At 29.2% G+C, this 27,695-nt stretch overlaps 1 protein-coding gene across 2 annotated transcripts in view; it reads right to left on the reverse strand.

Annotated features, from left to right (window-relative positions):
* LOC107436077 (putative defense protein Hdd11-like) overlaps positions 1-25,987 on the reverse strand; it is a 49,479-nt gene extending 23,492 nt beyond the window's left edge. Inside the window, exons 1-2 of one of the 2 annotated variants that reach the window (XM_071188301.1) lie at positions 25,856-25,987; positions 21,256-21,386 (exon numbers count right to left, since the gene is read on the reverse strand). In XM_071188301.1, the coding sequence (XP_071044402.1) occupies positions 21,256-21,386; positions 25,856-25,884 (160 nt within the window). In that variant the 5' untranslated portion in view covers positions 25,885-25,987. Of the gene's footprint in view, positions 1-21,255; positions 21,502-25,855 lie in introns of those variants that run through there. The other variant, XM_016051236.3, reaches the window with a different exon arrangement.
* Between the last annotated feature and the right edge of the window lie 1,708 nt (positions 25,988-27,695).

The following is a 27,695-nucleotide window of genomic DNA, read 5'->3' on the forward strand; positions in this document are numbered from 1 at the left end:
GAAAGTAAGAAAAATTTGCATATATATTTGCCACTTATAAAACTAAAACAGAACATCAGCAAATGGTCCCGTTTTCTTATGCAATTTGCTCTAGTCAAGGAAATATTGCTAAGCCATGTTGTCTTTTTGAACCATTTCATCGTCAAGTTAAAACTATGAATATTAAAGCTTATTTAACTTAAAATTGTATCTAAGCTTTCGAATAAGTCAAATTGAATAATGGTTTGCAAATGTTTGGATTTGGTTTAAACGTCTTTCTTACTATAGAGAAATGTTATTAAATTATATTGACTCCAAAAACATATTTACTCTAAATATATATTTCTATATTTTTAGGACGGATTAGAGGATTTTCGTCCTTAAATTCTAAGGAGTATCAGTAATCTGGAAAATAGGGTCCCAATAGTTTTGGCAGAAGAGCGGTCGAAGGTTTCATGAAAACGTCATTTCTTGCGTATTTTGCCCTTTTCTAAAACTAACGAAGGGAATAAAATTGTTTTTACTGAAAAGTTTAAAACTTGTTCATCTAAAGAAAATTCGGTGCAAAAAATATTTGCTTAGTATTTAGCTATTATTTTTATTATTTAATTTATTGATGGTGGAAAAAATTTTGAAATTTAAAGTATACAAAATTTTACAACTACACTGCTCTAAACAATTTAAGGATATTGAAGTTGTGGGTTGATCTTGCACCTGGAGAATTGTTTGAATGATCGATACATTATCGACAGACGTAGTAACAGGCAAAAAAAAGAAGAAAAAAAGAGCGTTTTATTGAGCATTTGGGTACGAAAGGAAAAAAAAATTGTGCATATGAGAAAAACAAATGAAAAAGGTGTTTCCATAAAAGAAAATCGTTTTTAGTAGAGGATATGTTTTGCCTGGATGGCCAGCAATTTTGAACACCTTTGAAACATCCAGTCAACGAGATTACTAATGAGGGGCTGGAGTACTTTGTCCCACTCCTCCAGAAGAGCTCTTTCCTGTTTTTGGGGGCGGTAGGAGTCCAGCAATTGCCCTACCTAGAATGTCCCAAACATGCTTGATTGGGTTCATGTCCGGAGAACACGCTGCCCAATCCATTCGTTCATCAAGTTAGCACGATGTGGCCTGCAATTCTCGTCCATTAACATGAAGTCATCTGCAATTGCTTCAGGGTAAGGGACTGCAAACGGTTTCAAGATCTCATCCCTATTTCGGCGACCAGTCAGAGCTCCATTTCGCCCATCAATGGAGATGTCAGCATAGGCCATCACTCTCCTACCGCAAAATCCCACACTTGCGTGCACGAACGCTGAATTGTTTCTAGTGCCACGCTCCCTTCTGATGAAAATATGTCTATTATCAGGATGAACAGAAAAACGGGACTCGTCATAGAAGAGAATATTGCGCCATTTATTTCTCCTCTTGTTCACATACTCTGTAGCCCACTTCCTGCGGGCGTTACAGTGTCCTGCTGTTAACGTGACACACACCATTGATCGGTGAGCATACAGACCTACAACTTGAAGGTGGTTTTAGAGAGTTTGTATCGAAACTGTGGCTCCAGTAGCCGAGTGAAGGTGTTGTTGAGGAAGAGCGGCATTCATATTTCGGTGTCTCTAAGCAGCTTGCATTAAATAACGGTCTTCATTGGGCGTTGTTGCACGTCTACGCCTTAGTCCTGATCTTCGGTTTTCATTTCAGGGCTCCACAAAACGGTTGCAGATTTTGGAAATCACACTTTGTGAAACTCCAATGGCTTCTGCTACTTCTGCTTGTGTTTGGCCCCCTCTAACCAGCCAAACACTCTCCAAGCTTCTGATTTAGTTAGACTTCGTTGCGACATCGCACTCATCGAAACAACTCGCTTATTGTATGTCGATCATTGCTTTTCGCATTATCTTATATTATGTTGAAAGCCAATTCAAATTCGCTGGCACTAAATCATCATCTGCGACGTCAAACTCAAAATTTGAATACTGCGAAGTTTGAAAGTAAGAAAAATTTGCATTTGTGACTACCTTCCATTTTATGCAAAAAAAAAAAAAATTAAATAAATAAAATAAAAAAATAAAATGCTTTTACCGTTATTTTCTACAAGACTTACATTATCCTTTAATTGTTAATCTAAGTAATTTTGAATAAAAAAAATTGAAATTTGAAGGTTTTTTTTAAAAAAAATTTTAAATTTTAAAAATACAACTTCTTTGAAATGGCGAAAAACAGAAAAAACGAAATTAGGAGACACTCTCCTATTGGGTACATATTTTCCAGATACTGTTTAGACCCATATTATAAGGTTCAAGAATCTATCGAAGAAATGTATGCTTCTGCAAAGAAAGTATTGATTTTATAACTTAAAAAATTGTCTACATTGGTTTATTAGTATATTTAAGGCTAGGTCCACGAATCAATAAAATTTACTCCTAGTACGTAAAAATCCGACCATTAGACTAAAAGTTTATTCTTTTATTTATTAATTTTTTTGAGCACTTAGATCAAGTGGATAAACGTTTAAAAGCTTTTTCTCTTTTTTTAAACCAAGTATACATAGTTATTATTTTTGTTTATATATTTTTTTGATAGATTCTGTATTCTAAGCAAGAGATTTTAAATTTTGTTGATACTGACCCAAAATGGAGGAAATTGGAGTTTGGTATTTTTTTATATATCGTATTAGATGAGAAGGGAGAAAAATAGCTCCTTCTATGCCCGATCATTTGTCTTGCATGGCTATTATTGTGTTCTGCATTTGAAAGCCTAGCTTTTTTTTTCTTGACGTTTATGAAGAAATGCAACAAAGAAATGAAAGATGGAATTACGATTTGACGAGAAGCTTGAAAAAAAAAGGATTTCCTTAAACCTTCTGAGAACATGGATAATATTACATGCTTCATTGATCTGATCTTCTCCATTTAAGGTATTTTTCTCAGAGGTCGCATCTAGAAATTAATTCGGTTTTTGAAGGTTTTTTTGTTTTCTCTGACATAGAAAAGGAAATGTAAAACTTACGAAAGAACTTAAGTTACTCAGTTGAACCTCGTTATAGTGAACCTTTCGTGAACCCAGCAAAAAATCCACTGTAAACGTTGGTTCATTGTTTTCAAAATTTGTGAAAAATTTTTTTTTTCAGTAGAAGTATTGAAAAAACAGTGATTGCAATGTTACATAACTTGCATTATAACTTATAAGCTAAGAAAATTTACAGATTCTATAACTATATTTCTTCCTATAACGAAATTTTAAATCGAAATGCTTAATAATGTTCAAAACATTCCCGAAATAAGGAACAGCTTGTTTCCCTTTAATGAATTTTTCAGACGTTTGTCTTCACAATTTTCGTCATTTGGAATTTTTCAGATGTTTATCTTTATTATTTCGGTCATTTGGAATTTTTTAGATGTTTATGTTTTTTATTTCCGTCATTTTGGAGAAAGTTGGTATTTCTGTGCAACCGATTCGCTCTCTTGTTTTTGGAGCCACTGTCATTATTCATTTCAGCAAAATGGCTCATTTTAAACACTCCTTTACAATATGTGTTACTTTATTAATTTAGAGCAATTATATTATTAAATTATATGTATTTGAACTTATCACATAGACTAAAAATTTTGTAACATTTATACGTGTAAAAAGGTAATTTAAATCCAGTATAAATGAGCTATTAACTTCTTAGTTGTTCTCTATATATGAATAAAACAACATTAGTTAAATAATAGTTCAAGCCGAACAACTAAAAACGTTCGCAACAACCATCTCAGGTTCCTTATAGCGAGGTTAGACTGTACTTCTATTCCTTTTAATTGCTTTATTATATCATTGTTTTGATTTTATTTCATTTACATCTTCGTTTGATATGATTAAGATATACATTTATTATATTACGAATACAACTAAGAGCACTCAAAGTTTCGCAATATTCAAAATTCGTTGTATCAAAAATAGAATACTTTAATCGGTATTTTTTTTTATTAATTCAGTCAAAATAGAAGCTGTACTGCATTTACTACAAAAAACACTTATTTCAAACAATGTTAATATATTTGCTTCGTTATTTGATTTTATGTGTTTCTTAGAATCCTTTTCTGATATACCTCCAGATGCTGTTATACTTTTTAATAATTCTGATTCTTATCAATCACATACTACTCATAAATTGGATTCATCAAATTAGCAGCTCCAATCCTTTTAATGAGCAGTTTTTTTTAAAATCTGTACACACATCTTGCATGTCTACCTCTTAAGAAATGGATCATCTTTTCAAACACGATAACTTCTCTCTTATTAGGGTTTCAAAAAATGAATCATAAAATAATTCAAGAAAAGGTTTTAACAATTGGAATTGAAGAAATCATTTTATATTCTTCCAAATTCTTCCTTTTTATGGGATTAAAAATTTCGTAATCACTGAGAAATGTATTCGGTTAAAAATAACGAAGGGAAAAATTATTTTCACAATAACCATTTTTTGATTAATTTCACGGTTAACTGATTGACGTTCACAAAGTAAAATAATGAGTATTTTGAAACATATTAGGCAAAATATACGTTTATAAAAGATTTTTCCTTACGATACTTTGTCCTTGTTTTTTAGCTTAACCCACAAGTACAATTGAACTTTAAAATACTTCTTGCATAATTTAAAAAAGAAGTTCAAATTTGGTAACTAACTGAGAATAATGCAACCTACTTGGAAACTTATAGAATAAAAGATTTTTCTAAAAAAAAATAAATTGAAAATTACATTAAATCTTACAGAGAAACGTATTAGCATACAGCATTTTATTTTCAACACAGAATTGAAATTCCAAAAATAGTGCATTAAGCACTTGAATTCCAAAAATAGTGTTTAAAGTATTTGAATTCGCTATAGCGCTTTAAGCATTTGAGTGTCAAAAAAATGCTAAAATAAACAATTTCAGTTATTACAACTAATTGGCCACTGATTGAATGCTCTATAACTGACTAATATTTCTTAACATCATTAATATTTTGATACCAAACTTAATAAATAAAAGACAATTACGTAATAAAATTTATAAATCAAGTTGAGTTGTTTTTAACTGAATTCTAAATGTAAAATTAAACTAAACAAAACTAATTAAACTCAAGATTTGAATTATTAACTCTAATTAAACTCAGAAATATTTGAGACATGAAATCCAATACATTGTATAGAGTACTAAATTCTTTATTCCATTCATAAAATGAAAATTGACAGATTCAAAGCAAATTTCATTTTATTTTACAACCGTCGTTGAACAGCCGACCCAATTTTTGGTGTTCACCACTACTAATGCTCAACTCCGTATCCTTGTAGTTTTGAACCCAATCCAGAAGACAGGGGAAATCCTGGATCAAGTATTGGGAGAAATTTTCCTTCGTGGAGGACTTTCGAACTCACGGAACTAACCCACATTTGCGATACATGGAGAGGAAAACTACAGTTAGCCTGACGGCAAGGGGACTCTAGCCCACAATCCGTCTACCACTGAGAATATTTTATGTCAGCATTGTGGTAGCACTGTGGAATTCCTGGATCAAGCATTGGGACAAACTAGCCTCCAAGAAGAACATTGTAATGAAACTATCCCAGATTTGCGTTACATAATGAGGAAAACCACGAAAATTTCCTACATTTAGCCCAAAGGCAAAAGGATTTCAACACACTATCCAACTACCACTGAAGATGTTTTATGTCAGTGCTGTGGTCGGTGAGAGCCGAGAGCAGAATTCGAATCCACCAGCCGACTCTGGAATCGAACCTGAGTTCCAGCTTATTAGGGAAAATGACAGCAACTTGCTTTCCAAGGTATTGATTAGAATCAGGTCTGGAGATCTGGTTGACCAATTCTTCGGTGAATATCTTTCTATTCTAGAAAAACCTCCGCACAATGATGTCTTTGTGCCCCCGCCGTCCTAAGTTCTATTTGAACCCAAAAAATATTATTATGTTAATATACCTGTATTATTAATAACAAAAGTATTACTTTTATTCAGTGAGTTTTTTATTCAGGATCTAGCTCGAAATGAGAAAACGAACAAAGCTTAAATGAGTGTTTGAAAGAACAAAACACAGCTCCAAATATTGTTTAGAAAATAGACACATCATAAAAGGCTCTTTTTCAGTGTTCAACCTGAATTTTACAACTAAACGAGTAATTTCGTACTTATTTTTCCTTATTTTTTAAATACCAAGCAAAATTATTACGGGCAAACTCCCGGACTTCGGGATCGGGGTTGCTGGGTACATTACAAACGTAACTTTTCAAGTCTCTTTTCGTATTCAGAACAAAAAAACGATTCAAAAGTTGCATTAAAATATCTTAATTCGTATATCGTCAGTTTAATACCACTATTATAAATTTATAGGATCTGCGACAACCCTGTAAAAAGATTTGTTGACATTTAATATCTTTTCAAAAAAAAAAGTGACTATTTTGTGTGCATATTGTGCATTTTGTGTGCATATTAGCATACTGCGCCAAGTGATTAAGTCACACGGAAGACGTAACATTATGAATTGATTTGGATACATTAATGTATCCCTTAAAAGGGAATAATTATCATCGTTTAAGAACTAATCAAATGCTATCTTCATTTTCTTAAACAAGCATAATAAAAAGCTAACCAACAAACAATAATAAACTGAAAGCATTACTGTTTTAGATCAAGAAAAATATTGTTCACCAATCGTAAATTTTATATGAATTTTAAAAGTAAATACACTCCAAGATATAGAAAAATGGGTTGAAAACGCCCAAATTTATGATACGTATAAATTTGATCATTAGATGAAAGGTTATAAGCAGTATTATTTTCCTCTTTAACTTTTTATACCCATCTACACAGATAAAATAAAATGAACCTTAAATGCTATTCTATGGTTTTGTGTCAACAGTAAAAGAGGCAGATTTTTTTTGTGAGAACAGATGTAATTATTCACTGTCTTACAACTTCATTAAAACTACATTATTTTCTTTATTTTTAAAATTTATTATTTATGAAAATCTGAACCGAGAAGCAAGAAAAAAAGCCTTTCATTTTATCATTTCTGAGTATAACAATGATATTCATCCTCCTTTTTTTTGTTTTGAATCTTTACAATGAATGATACAACCGACGGAAACAAAGATTAAAAAGGGAAAAAAAATCTATCGTTTAGGGAAATGAGACAACACGAAGGGAAATGCGAATAATGTTAAATGAACGTAGAGATTTGGAAATAAATTACAATGAAATAAAAAAGACCAATAGACAAAAGATTTGAGGGGAAAAACTATGTAAGGACAGAAAAAGGGTAAAAAAATTCTCAGTTTATTCTAGAAAAGTTGTCTCCAATCAGAGGAAGAAATGAAGTTGCTGAACAAGAGTATGATTAAGTCAGGTACAAAAGTCCATTTTAAATGGGAAATGGTCGTTAAGGAGAATATGTTAATGGATTTCTTAGTCTATTTTTTTAAAGGAAAAAGATAAATGTCTTTTTGTTACAATTGCTCTTTAGATTTTAGTTCTTTTCCACATTTCACAAACTTAATCTAAATACACCAAAACCCAGTTAATACGTCTTTGAGAGAACCGATGCTAATCGACGTATAAATGAAAAGACGTATTACTGAAAATTAAGAAAATTAATAGAAAATTGATCGTAAAATAATAATTTCGGTAACGTAGTAGCCTAGTTGATGTGGAACCTAATATTATTAATATAGAAAACAGTAGAGATAGTTCTTTTCAGCAATCAGTTAAGTGACTTTAAAATGACCTTTTTATGATCATCACTTTGCTGAAATTTGGAGGCCTTTTTTTAAAAAACCGAAACTTTTCCGCTGAAAAAACCTTCACCAACTACATAGATTGGGCTGCGATGAAACGATTCATAAATGAAAATGACGTGTAAATGAGAAGCGTGTTATCGGCCCTTTTCTGTATTATGAAACACAAAGATTTTAACCATTTTAATTTGCAGGGCGTCCTAAATTAGATTGACAGCTTTGTACAGAAAAATGGTTTAAATTAAAGGAAAAGAATAATTTATTTTAGCAGATTTATGTGGCATAGCACAAATTTTTCTGCCTAGAGTTTCAAGTTTTTGTTCAAAATAATTTCCACAGATGGCGCTGTGGAAAATAATTCTATAAATCTGAGAAAAAACATCACATAATGTCACATTACGACATGGGATTGCAGTTGATGGCGAATATTTCAAAACTATAGTAATAAAGTCTTCATTCGTTACAAATTTGTCAAAAATAGTGACGTGATCTTCAGTTACTCACTTAAAATAGAAGAGTTAATTTTACTTCTTAAAAAAAGTGATATTTTTTTAATTCAACTTTAATTGAAAACACCTTTCTTTGAGTCACAGTTGCGTTAAATTGAATTTGAGATGCAAATATATGAGCGATGCTGAAACTATTTTTATAATACTTTATCATCGAATTAAATAACAAAAACAAATTATGGTTCTATAATGACATTCAATTCGTTCAAAAATTAATTTAATACAATCAACCATAAAACAGCTTCCCTCTAAATTGCATTTCACGATTTAAATGTATATCGATTTCAAAAAATTATACCTTAATAGGATTTTATGATTTAACTATGAAATATTTCTGTGGATTACTACGAATGTTATTATGAAAGTGATTTTTAATGTCATTACTGTAACATGATGAGGATAATACTATGAGATTGAAATAATCCAGTTTGTAATTAAACTATTTTGAATTTTATGTATATTTAACGGTTTATTAAATGATATAAAAGACTTTTAAGACTTTTCTAAAATTTTTGCGCAAATTCATTTGTATCAATCTGAAATTATTTACTTTCCCATATTTATATACATAAAGGGGCTCTTTTCACAAAAAGTTGTGCACTGCTTAAAAAATTTTTTTTTTGAAAATAAAAATTAGACAAAATCTATTTTATTTTAAGTAGATGATATTAAAATTAAATACATATTTATCAATATTAAGTTCAGCTACTTATTAATATTTTGCATTTTTTATTTATCACAATTATAAATTTTTATTAAATTGAAATTTTTTGTTAGTAGTTTAAATCCGAAATAGGCTGGCTGGATGGTTTTTTGGCTTAGTTAAAAACTGCACACCCTGTTGTTGATAACTTTTATAAGGAATGAGTTTAAAGTTTTTTGCATTTAAGATTTTAAATGCATATGTAACACTTTTATAAGAATGTGGTCAGAATATAGAGCTTGCATTGATTTTAGATTCAAAAATAAATAATTATGTCATTAGCATATTACACTCTCAGAAATGAAACTCACACTTCTGACGATTCAGTAATATTTGAGCTGTATTATTATTTTTTTTTTGAGAATCAGCTCGTCGCGAAATCACGTGATTTGTGACGAAACGTGAACTCTCAAATGTTTGACGACATGCTTCTTCCACTCGAAACCTCATAGTTGTACATTGTGGGAGATCAGAATGACGAAAATGGTATGAGGGAATTAGAATGAAAACTAGACGATTGGAAATAAAGTTACAATGCAAGGAAGTCAAGTATCGTATTTCGTACCAGGAATATTCTTGGTTCGAATACCGCTTCGGGCTTGAGGAGTTATTTATCTCTCTGTTCTTTTTGTGTTGCTTAGGCGACATTGATCTCACTTTATGGTGCTCACGATAGAGTGATTATTAGAAGAGTTACATGCATAAGTCACTACAAAGTATTTTTTTAGAATGCAATGGAATGAGAGGAAATTATCTTTAATTCCGATTAAATTCGTTTCACCGAAGAAGTGAAAATAGATATTTCGTCACTTTCACGAAACCTTTGCTCGAATCACATACCAAGAAATGGTTTCGTCAAAAATGTTTTGTGATGTTTGAGAGTGTATGGTCGACAGTTTCTGTACAATAACCTATCTGCAAAATAATTTGTTTTTTCCCCTTCTAAATAAGCCCTAACGATAAAACACTTATTGTGCTACTACTTTTTTCCTTCAGGAAAAAATGAACGATTATTTTGAAAGGTCACTAAGATTTGGCAGAAGATTTGTTTTTAATTATAAGAAGGCTGAAGAAGGCTGATTTAAGAAGGCTGAAGATTTCTTTTTAATTATTAACAGGGTTTCCCTCCAACACCACTAAACAAGTTTTTATTTATTAATAAAAATACGAATAAAGAAATATATTTTAAATATTATTAATTTTATTGTACTGGTATAATTGTAAGAAAATGCTGTATGTTAATATATTGACATGCAGTTTAGACTAAGAAAAAGAGTGATTTTGAAAAATAGAATAAAAACAATAAGAATTTCGCGAGAGATTAAAAAATTGGAAAAGCAGAGCATTCAAAAACTGTCTCAATTACTTCTCGTTTTCTTAAATACATTATTAAATACCTCTGTGTTAAAATTCGTTAATGCATTCATAAAAAGTATATAAATAAAGCTTAAATCTTTTTAAAACTGAAGTTCTACTAACACATTTATTACGTATTATGATTTAAAAGATGTTTTGTTGCAACAGTTTATGTATCTCAAGTCAAAAGGTCCTTCTTGTTTCATAGATTTTCAAAATAAGGTTTATTTAAAATCAGCTTTTATTCAAAAAGCTTCCGCAGATCTGGAAAACTTATAAAATTGGAAAAGAAAATTTTTTAAGTACCCTGTTAGAAATTTCTTGGAAAAATGGTTAAATATAATTTATTTATTTGTTATTTTATTAATATAATTTTATTAATTGTTATTTTATTAAATAATAATCGTCAATTATTATTTAATTGGTAAATTACGTGTAACATTACATAAAATATTAAGTATGTTTCAAATATAAATTTTAAGTTAAATTTCCATAATTATTTATGTGCTTTTTTATTTTTTTTTCTTATTGATTTTTTGTCTTATCATAGACTTGATGATGTTTCATGGATCAAGCATAATTGAGTACAGTGACCACTACTAATAAAATCACTGGTTTATTTAACCAGCCGCCTCTTAAAATCAAAACTCCAAGAAAAGAATTATTGCAATAACAAAACATGCTTCAACCATTCTTTTATTAAATAATGATCACCATTTTGAAAAATCAATTTTTTTGTAGGGCATATATTAAACATAATTTAAAACTGTCATTTTTCTTATATAAAGGATTAGAGCTTTCCATTTTCTAAATTTACGAACAAAAAGAACAAAGCTTCACACTAAGTTTCAAAGCATTACGCTACTTTAGAAAATTGAAAGTTAAAAAAATTAAGAAAGAAACCAAATGAAAACTATTTATAAATTACGAAAAGTTATAGAATGCCTTCAATAATTTTCAACTCTTTTATTTATACAACTTTTAAACAGAAAAGATTTTCGTAAAATAAACTTTACAAAAAAAGTTAAAAAAGAGCTCTTGTAAACTTTCAAACTGTGTTCATTTCAAAATTTTTCTCATCATATAAATAGAATATTTGAAAACTCTTCTGAAGGGATTCCAAAGAAATGTATCTCATGTTTCGTAAAAATATCAAATATAGATTCAGTAAAAAAAATATATATAAACCTAGTAATTAATTTAGGTTTCAGTGTATTTGTAAAGTTTAATTTTGAAAATATTTTTTCATTAGTCTAGAATTTTCGGTTTATTAAAACAGCTGCAAATGTTCTAAGAACTAATGTGATTTTAACAGACGGCATACGTCACATTAATTTAATTTAAAATATAAATATTAAGTTAAAGATCCCTCATTGTTGATTGTTTAAAATATGGAGACCGAATTATTTATTTATTTTTAAAATAATAATTTGATTTAGAAAGACAGTGAAAGAGTAGTTATATTTATATTTTTGTGAAGATTATAATTGTTTGAAAAAAATTATAACTATCGCACTTTAAACTCTGTCATTGTGACAAAAATGAATGAATAATAAATTAATAGCAACTAAGATAAGAATTTTCAAAATATGAAAATGAATTAGCATTTGCCGTTGAACATTTGTTTCTCTCCTTTATGTTAAAGTACACCAGTAATTGCAAACGAAGATTGCCATGAGATTTCATTTCTTTCTTTCTTACTTTTACTTTTGAAAATACTAAGTAATTAGTTTAAGAGAAACGGATAGCTATCTTTTTTTTACGGCGCTCAAAGGAAAAGTGTTAATGTTTTCAGCGTAATGAAGGCAAATATGAATCTTGGAGCGTGAAAAGCATAATTAATGATTAAAGAATCTAGAAATAGATTAATCTTAAGATTTTTTGTCATAAATAAGTAGAGCGAATGGCAAGGCATTTAATGCAAATCAAATATGTTAATTAATTTATTGTCTTGATTTAAAAATACGGCAGTGAAAATGAGACTAGATTTTCAATTACTGTTCCTGGTTGCTAAATACTAAACTTATTTACACTTTTGTACTTCATATAACTATTCCAAAAAAGCAAAAAAAAAAAAAAATCTCTTTGTACGAAAAGTTGGAACAAGACGTAAAAAAAATATTTTTTTTTTAACTGATGCTAAGACCTATAGCATCTAATAAAAGAATGAAACTAATTTACAAATTCAGAAAAAGACAAAATAAGTAAGTTACATTTCAAATAATAAATCAAAATGGAAAAGTGCTTAAAGCAGCTGTGAATTCAAATTTGTTTTATTTTAATTTATAAAGTCAGAAAAACAATTCTATAGCAGAAAACAACAAAAATTATAGATATTTTAAGATATGTCTGTTAGCAGGATAGCACTTCACCAGGGGACACACTGCCTGCCAAGACACAGGGGCCTTTTTGTTGTCAGTGGTGAAACCAAAAACTGACAGTGCCCCGAGGCCCCATAATAGAAAATCAAATAAGAAAGAGCAATTAGAAAAATTGAAATGTAAATGCAAAGAAAAATAAATGACAAACAATCACAGTAAGTCTTAATAATGGCTTAAAAATACAGAAACTAAGACATAATCAAGAGACGCTCACAAATAAGAGAAATAAATGAAGATAAGGTTACAGTTATAATAGCCACATCAAAATAAAATATGAATGGCCAAATCATTAAGAAAACTTTAGAAATAAATCAAGTGCTGACTCCTTTCTTGAAAATCTTGAAAAATTAAAACAGAAAAACATTCAATGAGTAAAAATTTAAAAAAAAAGTGCTGCATCTACATGCTTCAGGAACAGAAAATCCTAAATTTCACCGCATAGGCCTATTTATGCGGGTTACAATATCGGCCGAATTATTTAAACGTCTTTAAAATATTTTGAATCAAAACATCATAATTACAGTAATTAAAAAGAAAATTATTATTCTCTAATGTAATTTCGAAATTCCCGATAGCTGTAAGAAAATCTGTTTTATTATTACAAATAAATAATCTAATAATTTGAGCAATTAAAATATTCTTAAAAATCTTAAGTAAAGGTTGGAATTAAAATGTGTTAAACCAATAACATTAAACTTCAAATATCTTCTTTTATCTTATAATCCGATGAAAATTGTTTGGTTATGAAGTTTGATATCAAGATCTAAAAAATAAGCGCAATTTTCAGCAGAATTAGTTTTAATTAAACTTAGTTCTTTAGGATAAATATCTTTAATTAAATCAAAATCATTATAATCAAAAATAATTAAATCATCAATAAATCTAAACCCGATTAATAAATTATGTTGTAAAAATTTTTGTTAATAAAAATGTAAGAAAATATTAGCAAATACACTTGAATAACATTTAAAAGTTGCGTGACAGCATTTAACAGTTAAAGATTCAAATAATTGAATTTTAAGTAGTTTTTTAAAAATTTGGTTCTGCTGGCTGGCAATAGTGTATCGAATATTGCTGTTCTGAGAGACTCAATCTGTTCAGTTGAATTTGTTATTTTAGGATCAACTTTAAGCCATGAAATCTCATTTTGACTAATTAATGTACGACACATATAATATCAAGTTACCAACTGTTCATAGTTTCCTTATTTGTTTGGGGAATTAAAGCATTTTTTCGTTGAAAAGTTAATAATTGAAATGACATAGCTGTCCCACAAGTGACAGAAAATATGGATTTTTTCCACTGTCATGGTTTTTTTTCAAATTTTATTTTACAACATTGATTTATCATTTCTATTGCATGGATTCATCGAAATTATACAATTGTTTTAAACAAAGAATTTTGAAGCATACATTTTGTCCTGCACATGAAAAAAATTCCAACAGCAACAACAACAACATCACAAAATTCAAATTTTTATGAGACACTGAAAACTAGGTGACTTTGTTTTGACTAGTTTAATTTAGCAAATATATGGTAAAAATAAAATGAAAATAAAATAATAGTTATAGCTCTTTGGCACACTAAATTTAATGCAAAATATCGATTCTGAAACATCACAAAGTAATAATTTATATATATATATATATATATATATATTAGNATATATACATATATATACCTGTTTCTTAATATATATATATATATTGAAAATAATGTTTTCTTTAATATTTTCATCATAAAGAAGTTATGACTTTATAATTAGTCAATGTATTTTCGGTTTCTTTTCAATAGATGTATAATTTCTTTTCAATAGATATATAACAGGTGGAAAGGGAAAAAAAGATGCAAGGAATGAAATAATCTGCGAATAAAAAAAAATTATTTTCTATTCCATGTTTCTAAATAACGAAAATATGAAGTTTGGGGGAGGAGAAATTACAATTTAAACACATTCATAAGCATGAAAAAATGTTAGAAGATTTACCTTCGATGAAGAAACAGGAAATCAAATAGAATTTGAAAAATTAATAAAAAAGTCATCGAAAGAACATTTAAAATAGATTTTGTAATGTACGAAGTTCCTTCCAGAATAGAACTACAGTTCTGTTATTCATAGTAGCAATGTTTGTACAAAACGTATGTAATTTACAAGGACATACAATTTTAACATATGAATCGACAACATGTTTAATTTACAATTTTTAATTACTAAGGCCAATTATTTAACTTGATATTTAACTACATTATTTACTGTATGATTCATACATACTAAACGTAATTTTTGAAAGTTTTTTCTTCTTCTTTCTTAGAATATACGACGAAAAACAAAGTTATGATGGAGCGATCTACTTTGATCTTAACCTAAATACAAACTAATGGGAAAATAATTCTATCAACAGCTAAGCATAAGGTAGATGGAAATATTTTGTCATATCATACGGAAAAGGTTGTTGGTAGAAATATCAAACAACTTATTCGATTTAAATTAATTACAAAAAGTGAACTCTTCATTTAGTTGAAAAAAGAGTTAATAGAATTAGCATGTGCGAATTCCACAAAGGGTGAAAAATTCTAAAATATTTTTCTAGTTTAAAATTAATTGAAATCGCAAGTGTATAGAGATAGTATTGAACATTATACAATAGAAAGTCAAGGAAATTGATTGAAAACTTAATGCCAATACAATAATGTTGAATTAATTATCAATCATGAAAAAAGGCTAAACATTTGAATAATTGCTCAAACAGATAGTAATTTTTACGTTTGATTTCGATTTAGTAAAAATATTGCGCGTAAAAAGTTTAGGTACGAATCAAATATCAAAGAGGGAAATAGTACATCTGGAATTTATTAATGACGATTTCCTTACGACTGTACAACATATGAAACACAGCAGATTGTAAAAACATTTTTTGAACTCATAGTTTGTAATAACCACGATAAATTCAGATTTAAGGAAAAAATATAATTGTAATTATAGAGGGAAAAGTTTCGTTCCGCAGTTCGTTAATTAGCAGTTCGTTAATTTTTTGTTCGACATTCCATTGAAACATAAGTAGATATTTAATTTTGCTAATTTAAATAAATTATCACAAAATAATTTTATCATTAAAATGCTTAAACAATAATACACATTTTCATAACATTACTCATCTTTAATAATGAAGGTCTATATTGGGTTAAAATGAATGTTGTTTCATCATGCACTGTCACGTGCTAAACATTTCTCTAGTGTCTCAATACGTGAGGAACTTAATTTAAAATTGAAACTTCTGCAAAGCATTTGCAAAAATTTGCATTTTATGAAAACAAATATGATTAATATCATATTCAATTCGCAGATTTAATGATTTAAAAAAATAAATTTATGCATTTTCAGCTCCATCCCGCATTTGATCATTGCATCAATTGCAATAAAAATGCTTTTAGACTGCGAAATAAAAATGTTGTCCAAAAAATTAGAAAACTCTTAAACATTTCATGTAAACTACTAATAATTTTTAGTTTTTTCTTTAGTCTTTCATGCAAACTGCTTATAATTTTAAGTTTATAATCTTTAGTTTAAGATGAAAACTACATCTAAGACACATTTAATGAAGATAATGCACAAAAAAGTGTCCCGCACTTGACTGTAGTATCAACTGTAAATTAAACACAGCAGATAGTAAAAATATTTTTTGCACTCATAGTTTGCAATAACCACGATAAGTTCAGATTTAAGGAAAAAATATAATTGTAATTATAGGGGGAAAAGTTTCGCTTCGCAACTCGTTAATTAACAGTTCGTTTTTTTATTTAACTAAAAAACACCTACTTTTTTTTAAAACTCAAAAACACCTTTTTGTCACTTTCAAATTAAGCTCCAGGACTGACTTCTCTGGAATATGAGCATGATTTTAAGTTCAACATTAAGAATGTTCTTTTACACTACTTGGTATGAAGTAGTTGCCCCCGTTCAGAACCACTGAAATTTCTAATTATACATATGATACACATAAGAGTTAGCAAAGTTAATTTCACGATTATAGTTGATTTCAATACAAAGTAAGAGTCATTAATTTAGGATACATATATACACTAATCCTTAAAGTAAAATAAGTTTGTTAACCAAACGTATACACACCAGAAGATAATATTAAGATGAGTTCGAACTAGGCTCAATAAATTAGGAGTGAAAAAAAATAAATACTATAAAATTGTTTTATACAATTGACAGATTAATGTAAATCTTATGAGAAGATAAATATCTCTATTACACATTTAAACACTTACATGCCCTTTATAAAAGTAAATTTCTATTTCTGTGAAATGTTACGCAACCACAAACTTTGACCTTTTCCGGCTTGATTGTAAATAACCTACCGTTTCTATCTGACATTTTTAAAACGTACGCCTAAGTGGCTTAATTCGTGAATGGCGGAAATGCATCGGAGCTTGGTGTAAGTCTTTAATAATTAGTGCTTAAGTAACTACATCCTTTAAAGTGCTGCTAATTCGGTATTATATTTATTCATGCAATTTTTAGAGTTTTTGAACATGATATTTTAATTGCACTTTTAAAATTTTTATTCTAAACTTATGGTGAAGTAAATGGCAGCTGTCTGTCCTTACGATTAACTGCAAAGTTTACGGTAAAGAATGTTTTTCCTCTAACCATTTACGAAAAGTATGGTTATAAAAACCATGAATACAAAACTGTTAGGTTTTTTAAACGTTTACTACTAGCATAAGGTAAAAAAATTATTTAACTAGGCATAGGAGCTCGGCTTTTCGTAAGGTAATGGGCATTGGAGAGTGCCGGACACTGGAAATTTTTCATGTGTTGAAGGGAAAGGAGGAAATATAGTAGCGTCAACACTAGGACTCGAACTCTAGTTCTGCCGGTCATGAGATTGACAGAATAAGCCCACTCGGTTATGATATGCACGCAGTTGCAAAGAACCAAGTAGCTTCATTAGGTGGTTGTAGTTGGTGCGATAAAATTCTGGTTGCTTAACTGTATTAGGGGAGAGCAGTTAATAAACAGTTTTTCTCAAAATTAACAGTTTGATTACCATTTTATTTATGGTTATTTGACTGTTTTGATTAAATGTAGTAAAATAACCATTCAATAAATTGTTATTTAACCCTTTCTTCCGAGAAATTTCTAACAGTGTGGTTTTTACAGTGTAGAATAAAATAATTCCTTTCTATGCGTTCAATTATAAACATCTGAATTTTTTTTTCGAAAAAGAAAAAAAAAGATTTGGTAAAAGATAGTTCAAAAATCCATAATCCATCCATCTTTAAATCCATAAAACTTTGTCATGTTAATTTTTTCTTTAAGATACTTACATATTCAACATTCTGCAACCTCTCCGCTCTTTAAGCAGATATTTCGTCTAAATATAGTATTGTTTGTTAGATAACATCTTGTCTAGACTTTTAAGTCATTTCTTTGTTCAGCTATTTTATCATAAAAAATGTTATTTTCATTTATAGATTGAACACTAAATCTTTCATGCTTATTTTATTAAACGAGTTTAGTATTTGAGTAATATTCCCTTTTTTAAGTACACTAAATTTCCATATAATGAACACAGTGTGCGGAAAAAAAGAACATCTTAATAACCTCTGATCTAATCACGTATTAATATCTAATGTTATTGCTTTGAAATCTTAACTTTAAGCATGCTAATTAGTTTGTGCCGACGATATCTTAAGTTACGAAATTAGACTTTAAAATGTACTTTTTCTGAAAAAAAAAAGGATTTGATTGATGGATTTCATTGGATTTGAATACTTGATGCTCAAAATATGGATAGTTGCGAGAAGTTGAGAAATATGGTCCCAATAATTTCGATATGAGAGTGGTCGAGAGTTCGAGCTACCTTAGAGTCAATTTTATTTTCTGCGTACTTTGCCGTACTTCTGGAACTAATGAAGCGAATCAAATGAATTTGAAATTGAATCGAATAAATCATAAAATGTTAATGTAAAATGACTTCTTAGAGGTAACGAAATATGTAAAATATGAAATTCAACTATTCGATCGCTCTCCTATTTTCAACTAGAGTCAGAAAGTTTTGTCTCATACAGGATACCTCGGGCGTGATGGGAGAATCACGTGATCGAAGTTCCGAATTTGTTAAAATATCACGTTATACAAATTGCTGTTGTCGTCGTCAGCCATTAAGGCAGAGAGGGTGCGATTTCCATTGTTTTCCAGCGGCACCAATGGCCACGAATTTGAATTCTGCCACATCCATACGTCACACCCGTTTATAGGGTGTACCCTTTCATACATCCATTCATTCATCCACAGATCGTAATTTTGACCCGAACTAGAGAACGATCAATCTCCAATTCAGTACCCCCAGAGGTTTCGATTTGTTATGGGAACATGGAGGACTTAGTGATCAGACTGATTTGACGTGCACTAGTCACCATTTACTACACGGAGAATCTTCGGTTGAATGGATTCAAACTATCGTTCTCTCAAACGTGAGTCCAGTGCCCTGCCAACCAGGCTATCGCGTACGTTAAACTAATTATATAGTATATTTAAGTTTAAGCCCTTTAACCTTTAAGATTGAGTCATAGTAAGTGAAAATCGGTAGTTCAAAAGTTATTAAGGTGTACTCATTTTTCGATCTCTACATCCTATTTATACGCTGATAGAATTTCATTCAAAGAACTTTCATTTAATAAGTATCAAAAAAATCCGAAGAAGGAAAAGTAATGATTAAAAAGCTGAGTCAATGGTTTTTTTCCCTTAACGGTAGTAAGATGGCTGGAGTATGAAGAAAATGTTGCGTTAAGCATCGGTTGTATAGAATCTCCTCTTTTTTACTTAACTGCAGCCGTCACTGCCAGGAACTAACCAAACAAAGGATGATGGGAAATATACATTTTAGAGAATTCGGAGTGAGACGCTTTAAATGCTTTTTAAAATCTCGCATTTAATGATATTCTTTGAAACTCTGTAAGGCAACTTAATTACGGTCGGTAATTATTATAGATTCGCCGCCATTTTGTGAACTTAAAAGAGATAAAAGTCGAACGAAGAAAATTCTATTGATTTATTGATTATTAAATTACATCAGAACTTGTCTTATAAGGAACGGATTAAGAGAGAGCTGCTGGTTAAACTTTTGTTTCTTAGAATGTTTTCAAGATAGAAATAAAATTTCTTGAAATCATTTTTAGAAAATAACCCAATGGAAAGCAATTTTCTGCTGGTTGAGCTGTCAGTTTGCTTAGTTTCAGTCAAAGCTTTTAAATCTTATCTATTTTGTAATAGACATTTTCCCATTCTCCCAAAACTGACAAATTCAAAACACTTTCATCAGTAATTGAGCCATTCATTTTATAAATCGATTAGCTCGATAAAAAAGTGAAGAAATGCGATGAAATGATTTGCATTAGTTTTGAAAATTATTTTTATAATAATAGTCAAATAACTATTGCGAAATGCATGCACTGTAAATCCTGTGGTGTAAAACCTCTTCAAATTTGGTGTTGAACAGTGCGTTTTGAAACACTTTATTTCAAGTTTACACCAAATTAAACGTCCAAATACACTTTAAAGAGGGTAGGTAAATCTAAAAAACAATAATTAAGAAATCGTAAGCTCCGTGAATCCTATTATTTGTGAATTATTTTCGATTCCGAAAGCACCTGCTTTAGTATACTTTCGATAACGTCAGCAGATTGCTTACAATTGTTTATTATTTGTTTTTCATTTCATTAAATATTTTTGAAGTTGAGGCATAAATATAGTTTTAGTTAAAAATGTCCATATTTCTTTAAATATTTAAGCTAGGTTTACGAAATTTTATTCAACTATAGCAATCAAAGAAATCGTATAGCTTGTTACAAGCTTATTCACTGATTTTCTGGCGTTCAAAAATACTTGTTCTTTCGCAATTTATTATCAGTCCCTCAAACCTCTAAAGGCTTTAAATCTTATTATGAAGTATGAAAAATCACATGAACTAAACACCTCTAAAGTTACAAAATAATATCGAAAGTATTTATTGAGAAGTTTAATAAAATGTCAAGTATAAATATACATATGCGCAGGAAAATAAATATAATATTTAATTTACCATTTATGATTTTGCCTGGTTTGTAAGAAAGAGGTGTTTGAGAAAGATCTTCGGATAATTATTGACTCGTAAAAATATTTTTACAGGACTTATTTTATTACAAGTATCTGTTATCAACCAGTGTGGATAACTTACTAGAGATTAAGAAATTGTTTTTAAAAAAACTTTTTATTTTAACCAAATATGTGGTCACACTCTTTTCTTATTCTCTCGCTTTTTGCAATATTATTTATATAATTTCACGAACCCTGTTCTTTTCTCAGCGCAAATATTTGTGGATGGTCCCTTAAAGATCATATTACATAAAATTGTAAGTAATTTACGTAAAATTAATTCAGTACGTAAAATTAGATTTTATTATGAATTAATAAAAATATGAGTTCCTTGACGCAACGCAAATGAAATTTTAACTGAAAAAAAATGCTACCTGAAAATAAGTATAATATAAATATTTACCATTTATAACTTGGCCAGGTTTGTAAGAAAGAGCTGTTTGAAGAAGAACATAAGGTGAATCATTGACTTGTAAAGGAGTTTTTACAGGACTTATTGTATCACAAGTATCTGTAGGTAACCCTTGAGGATAACTGTCAACAGAATAAAAAAGTATTAAAAAAATAACTTTTATGTTACGCATTATTTTTGAAACCACTGGAACTAAAAAAATTGCGAGAGATGAAAATGTTTTTCTCATTTGGCGAATTCTTCTCTTGATCTAGAAAGTGACCTCTTTTTTTTCAAGGGCTACGACCTCAAGGCGATACCAGTCTTTTTTTAGTTTTCTTAGTCTGCGTTTTTTTAGTCGCTTTCGGCATTACATTGAAATACTGCTTTTCTTTCAGTTTGAATTCACCCACAGAATGATTGATTATGCGATCGAGTTGCATTTTTTATTCATTTATTTTTGATGAATTGTTAAGATTTATTTTCTTAGAGGAAATAAACATTTTATTTATTAAAGAAAAAAAAATATTGAAAGATAGCTTTTTGTTTAAAAGGTTAATTTTTATTGCCGTTTTACTTTAGCATACAAGAAAGTTAGTTTGCTTTTCCTTTAAAAATTTTTCTGCTAGTTTTTAAATTAAATTACATAAAGAGTAAACATTTCACAAAAAATGCTTTGAATTTGATATAAATAAAAAATAAATGCAATTTTTAAGGAAAAATATTTTCCGAACGGAAATGTACATATTGAAGAGCTAAATTATAAGATGAGTTATAAAAATTTTAAAAGGATGAAAATAGTGTTGTTCTTACTTAATAGTACAATGTCTTAATGATTTGCACTTATATTTTGTAAGACAAGATTTTAGAATGTTATTTTTATGGGATTTAGTGCCTATTGGGCTCTAGTTTCAAATTGTTAAGTATTTTCCTTTTGAGCAAATTTTAAATAAAAATGCAGTGCGTTCTATTAAAGAGCAATTATTTTTGCTAAATTAGTCATCCCGTTATTTTAAGCTTAAATAACGGTTTATGTTTATTTTAAAAGGAAAATGTGTGTATCTTAAAATTTACTACACTTTTAATCCGTTATTCAGTTAAAAAAATAGCGTTACAAAGAGAGGAAAACCATGAAAACCTCCAACGGTTCGTCCATTGACAAGAGGATTATAACAAGAGTATTCTACGGATGATCCGTGAATATTTTACGTCAGCACTGAGGTCGGATCGCAGGAATTCGAACCTAGGTTATCTCAATGGGACGTGAGCGCTTTAGCTATTGCGGTTTTTGTTTGAAGTATTGAAGCCCTGTGTTTGTTTCTAGGGATGGAGTGTTTTAATAGTCGACATCATACGGCCACATAGAGCTAATGGCCTAGTCAGAGATTTTTTTAAAAGTGAAAACGTTTACCGAATTTATTGATCAGCTTGGTCTCAAAATCAAGAATTTTGATTTTGTTTATTTAAAACAAAATTCTGAATTGCTTAGTATTTAGTACAATATTGTACAAAGCATAGTACAGACATCGGATTTTTTAATTTTCGATTAGTACTTAGTGGTCCGTAAAAGTAAAGGACTGACATAAAGTATGTATTCATACCAATATTATTAAAATAGAAAACTATTTAAGAAAATTATTGAAAAAAATAAAATTTACAAGCTTTCCGAAAAGCAATAAACAGGAATTTTTATAAATCAAGCCTGAATTAAACATTTCATCAAAATGAAACATGACTATTTTTGGTTAAATTACAATTCTTCTCTTCTAAAGTTATCTACTGAAAGTACACTATTTACTTTGTTGTTCAGCTTTAAATCTTACCTTCTATTCGCAGTATTTCTGATAGAAACTCTAAAGGTTTGCGAAAATAAATCATTCTCAGTCTTTCGGTAGACAATTTGTCTCCTTGTGGAATAAATATTTACTCTCAACTTATAAACAAATGTATACAATGAATAACAGTGGCGTTACAACGCAAGTTTGTTTCCAATTTTATTTCTTTCAGAAACTAGATACTTCGTGAATAAGTATCAAGTTAATTATTTAATGAATTGAGATATTGTTATCTACAGCATTGATATATTCATTTTGAAAATAAAAATTAAAATGTAATTTTTAGAAGCAAATTAAAAGGTAAGGTAAAATATTTTTAGTTTATTAAATTTTAACTTAATTAGCTGATTTTACTTAAGTTATAAATGGAAGGTAGTTTAGGGAGCAAAGGGTGTTTTTGTACTTAAATAAATTAGGGTAACAACGTCTGAGGCGGTGGTAGACAACAGTGAGTAATTATTTGCCACTTTTTAAAAATTCTTGAACCTATCCCTCTAATAATTTCAGTACTATTTTAAAATTTTTAATAAAAAAGCTATACATTACCAAAGGTTAAAAATGAATTTGTTAATAAATAGGTCAAATAATTAATAACAAGAAATCAGAAAATGAAATAAGTTTTTTTTTAACATTTTAACTAAATTAATTTTGTTAATTAATTAATAGTTGACATTTAACGCAAAATTAAATTTTAAGGATTTATAATTTAATGGAATTTATAATTTAATGGAAATGGAATAATTTTTTGAAAATTGAACAAGAATATTTGTTATCACTGACATAAAATAAATTTTTTTTTAGATTGGAACAGTAATTTAAAGACTAAGAGCCGGAAAATAATTTATAAATTAATATTCACTTTATTTCCGTCAAATTACTGAGCCTCTTACGAATATTTTTCTGTATTTCCATAAAAAACTTCCGTTTTTAATTTTCTATAATATTAGATTATAGTAGAGTTTTATAATTTAACAAAAGTTCTCAAAGAGTACTCTAAAAGAATTCGTTTGTTTATTATCTGAAGTATCGAAATAACAGTAATAACAGTAATATAGAAATAACAGTAATATCGAAGTAACAGTAATATCGAAATAACAGTAATATCGAAGTAACAGTAATATCGAAATAACAGTAACTTTTAAATAGTTTCAGAGATATTGAGAAATCCTCAAAAAGTGAAATTACCGTTAAGGCACTTATGTTTTCGATCCCTCTCCTAACTATTAGGATCTTACTTTCTGGATTGCGGCTTCTCTTATATTTAGAACCCGAATCCATCGAAAAAAGGTATAGTTTGTCTATGTAAGGAACTCCCCCAACCATTCGCCTGGAGTTGAGGCGGTGACTATGGTTACGAGGTTTAACTTAAGATGGGTTTTGGTTTGGGTTGGTGAGAGAAAGGGAATCAGGGGAAAAAGAAGCTCCCCTCTTTGAAATGCGCAATTTCCTGTTTCCATAGTAGAAGACGGCTTTAGACTTCATAACGAGGGGAGTTCGTTCTATAGACAAACTATATGCTTTTTTGGGTAAGTACTAATTGTGTAAGTACTTAAAATATCAGCTTATATGTAAGTACTAATAATATAAATCTGCATTAATTAATCAGCATTTTCAAGGTTAGTCCCCCGAATTATAAGAGGACGCTTTATCGTAGGAAAATACCTTCATGGCAAATTCCCTTTTACCTAAATACGTAGCTTAAAATTTAAAGTAAAGAAAAAGTGAGGAAAGGTAAACCATGAATTTTCCAATGCTAAAAAAAGGCCAAAATGTAAACAAGTTATCGCAAAATGATTCACTGTTCTTCATCCTCTAAGTCAGGAATGGGATAACTTTTTTGGTCGAGGGCCAAAAATTGAGAAAAAAATTGTTTGGTGGGCCAAGTAAAAACTTCAAAATTTAAATTTAAAAAAAAAACCAATATTTAAGTTTTAATTTAAGTATTTAGTGAGATGAATGAAATTTCGATTTCATTTTTATATGAGTAGTATCCTTATATGAGGTTCGAAGTGAGATGTGCTTACTTTAAAGAACGAGGCTAAATACTTGTCGGTTAGTCTACTTCTAAAATGATTGTTTATATTTAAGATTATTTTATTTTATTTTTAATATTTTATTTTTATATTCAAGATATATTTAAGATTAAGCAAACATAGCACTGATTTCCTGAGCATGAAATATTAAGATTTTGGGTGCTAGCTTTTGGTAATGATTTGTAAAACTCAAACATTGGCATATTTAGAAACAACTGTATCAGATGATTGCTAGATTGTCCTCTCGTTGTAGCTTAAAATGCGCAGTCTGCCACACGTGAATCATAATTCACCTATATTCGATTCCATAAGTTTTCTCCTCGAGAAAGACAAACGCCAATCTACAGCTATTCTATAAAGAACTTCTGCGTTCAACATTTTACCAATTGAAGCTCTCTGTGCTATTTCCATCAATTTATTTGTAGAACAAAAATAGGGAAAGTAAAAAGGTCATCAGTACTTATCAAAAAAAGAAAGAACATAAATAGCTTTAAAAAAGTCGACAAGAAAATAGATGCATATTTTTTATATTTATCCTGGATCGGCAAGTTAAAATTCTATCCGCGGGCTGGATAAAACCTTCCGGCGAGCCACAGTTGGCCCGCGGGCCGTAGTTTGCCCATCTCTGCTCTAAGTAATCTTCCAAAAATATGTTCTTTATAAAAGCATTTTTTCAGCATTTTAAACTTCCTGGTCACCTTATTAACTTTAAATATAAAAAAAGATGAAACAGAATTTGCTCACCTTCTTAGCACGTGTAAAATCCCGATCATTAGAGCAAAAGTTATCAAGGTGTTCAATTTTTAATTTTGTACTCTGTGCCCTGTTTTAAGAAATCACGTACATTCATTGCCATAGCAGAAAAATGTATTGAAATATACATAAAGTTAAGCATGTTAAGATTTAAAAAAAATTACAAATAAACCATCATAAATGTAGAGTTAAAAATCCTTTGCAAATAAAATAAAATTGATACTTGTTATTTGTCCAGCTTTTTATCAAATCAAGTTATGTCCCCTTTTTCTTGATAAATTGATAGAACGTTTAGATTTGATGGCTTCCCGTAACATTTCTATGAAATTTCTTTATTCCTTGAAGCCCGTTGAATGAACAAATTGAATTATTACTTAATGGAATTCTTTCAGCGAATGAATGTTTTTATTTTTTATTTTTTTTAACCATTGCTAAGATAGTTTTTGTCAACAATTCAGAAGGTCTGAATGCCATTATTCATCTCATGTATTTCGTTAATCTAATAAAATTATATAAACTTTAATTAGGAGTTAGTTATTGATGCGAATGTTAGTAAATGAATACAATTGTTTTATTATATCTCAAATAACAATAAAAATAACATTTCCCTGTAAGCAATTTTTAATAAATACAGTGCAATAAATTTGTAAATCACGATTTTGATTTGCTCAATAGATTATTAGGCACAATTTTTAGTAAAAATTGTTTTTTATGTATTATTTCGTATATGTAACAATTATGCTTATTTCTAAGAAATAGGATTGCCGTTAGTGAAATGGGGAGGAAACTTTGAGGAAAAATTCAACTGTTGTATAGTTTTTTTTAATATTTTATATCCGTCGTTGAACAACCGACCCAATTTTTTGGGCTTACCACTACTATTGTTCAACTCGTAGCCTTGTAATTTTGAATCAATCCAGAAGACAAGCCAACTCCTGGATCAGTACCTCCAGAGGTATTGATTTGTTATGGGAACATGGAGGACTTTGCGACTCGACAGATTTAACGCGTATCAGTCACCAATTACTACGCGGGGAGTCTTCGGCCGCCTGGGTTCGAACTCACAAACTCTTGGACATGGGCTAAGTGCCCTATCAACCAGGCTATCCCAGCCCAGTTGTATAGTTTCAAAACAGTAGCACATAAAAAGTACAGTATATTGATAAGGTATAGAAAATGCTTGATAGAATTTGTTTAAAAAAAATTTAAAATCCGCGAAATTAAAAATAAAGCGTAATTTTTGTAGGGAAGCTGAGCTAAAATAATTTTTTACTACAATTTTTAGTACTACAAAGATTTTTTCCTTTCTAAGCAACTATTGAAGCTTTTTTTACTAAACAAATTATTAGGAATAAGATTGTTTTTGTTGATTGTTTTTTCTTTTTGTTTTGTTTAAGATTCAATGGATTGCAAACTTATTTATCCTCCTATGACACAATAGATTGGGCCATTACACACTTTACGCTGAAATATGCAAATTTTAATTGGAATAAAAAATTATGAGATGTTCGTTAAAGTAACTTTTGAGACTGTTTTGTGGTATACTTAATTATTTGCGTAAAGTGGATTTTGTTTCATCATCAACATATGAAGAAATAAACTATAAAAGTATCCTACAAAGTGCTAAAAATTAAAACTTATAATTACTTTATGCAATAATTGAAAGTAATAAAGTTTAATTAATTGAATTCTTTAAACAAAATTTTAAATACGTTCATTTATCTACTTTCTTCCGAGCATTTTATTTCTAAATAAAAAGTAAATTTAAAGAGTTTCCAAATTTGATGATAAAAAGCGTATTTGGCAAAGTCACTCTAAAATGATGTCAACA

Source organism: Parasteatoda tepidariorum, chromosome X2 (genome assembly GCF_043381705.1).
Source record: "Parasteatoda tepidariorum isolate YZ-2023 chromosome X2, CAS_Ptep_4.0, whole genome shotgun sequence".
Taxonomy (NCBI): Eukaryota; Metazoa; Arthropoda; class Arachnida; order Araneae; family Theridiidae; genus Parasteatoda; species Parasteatoda tepidariorum.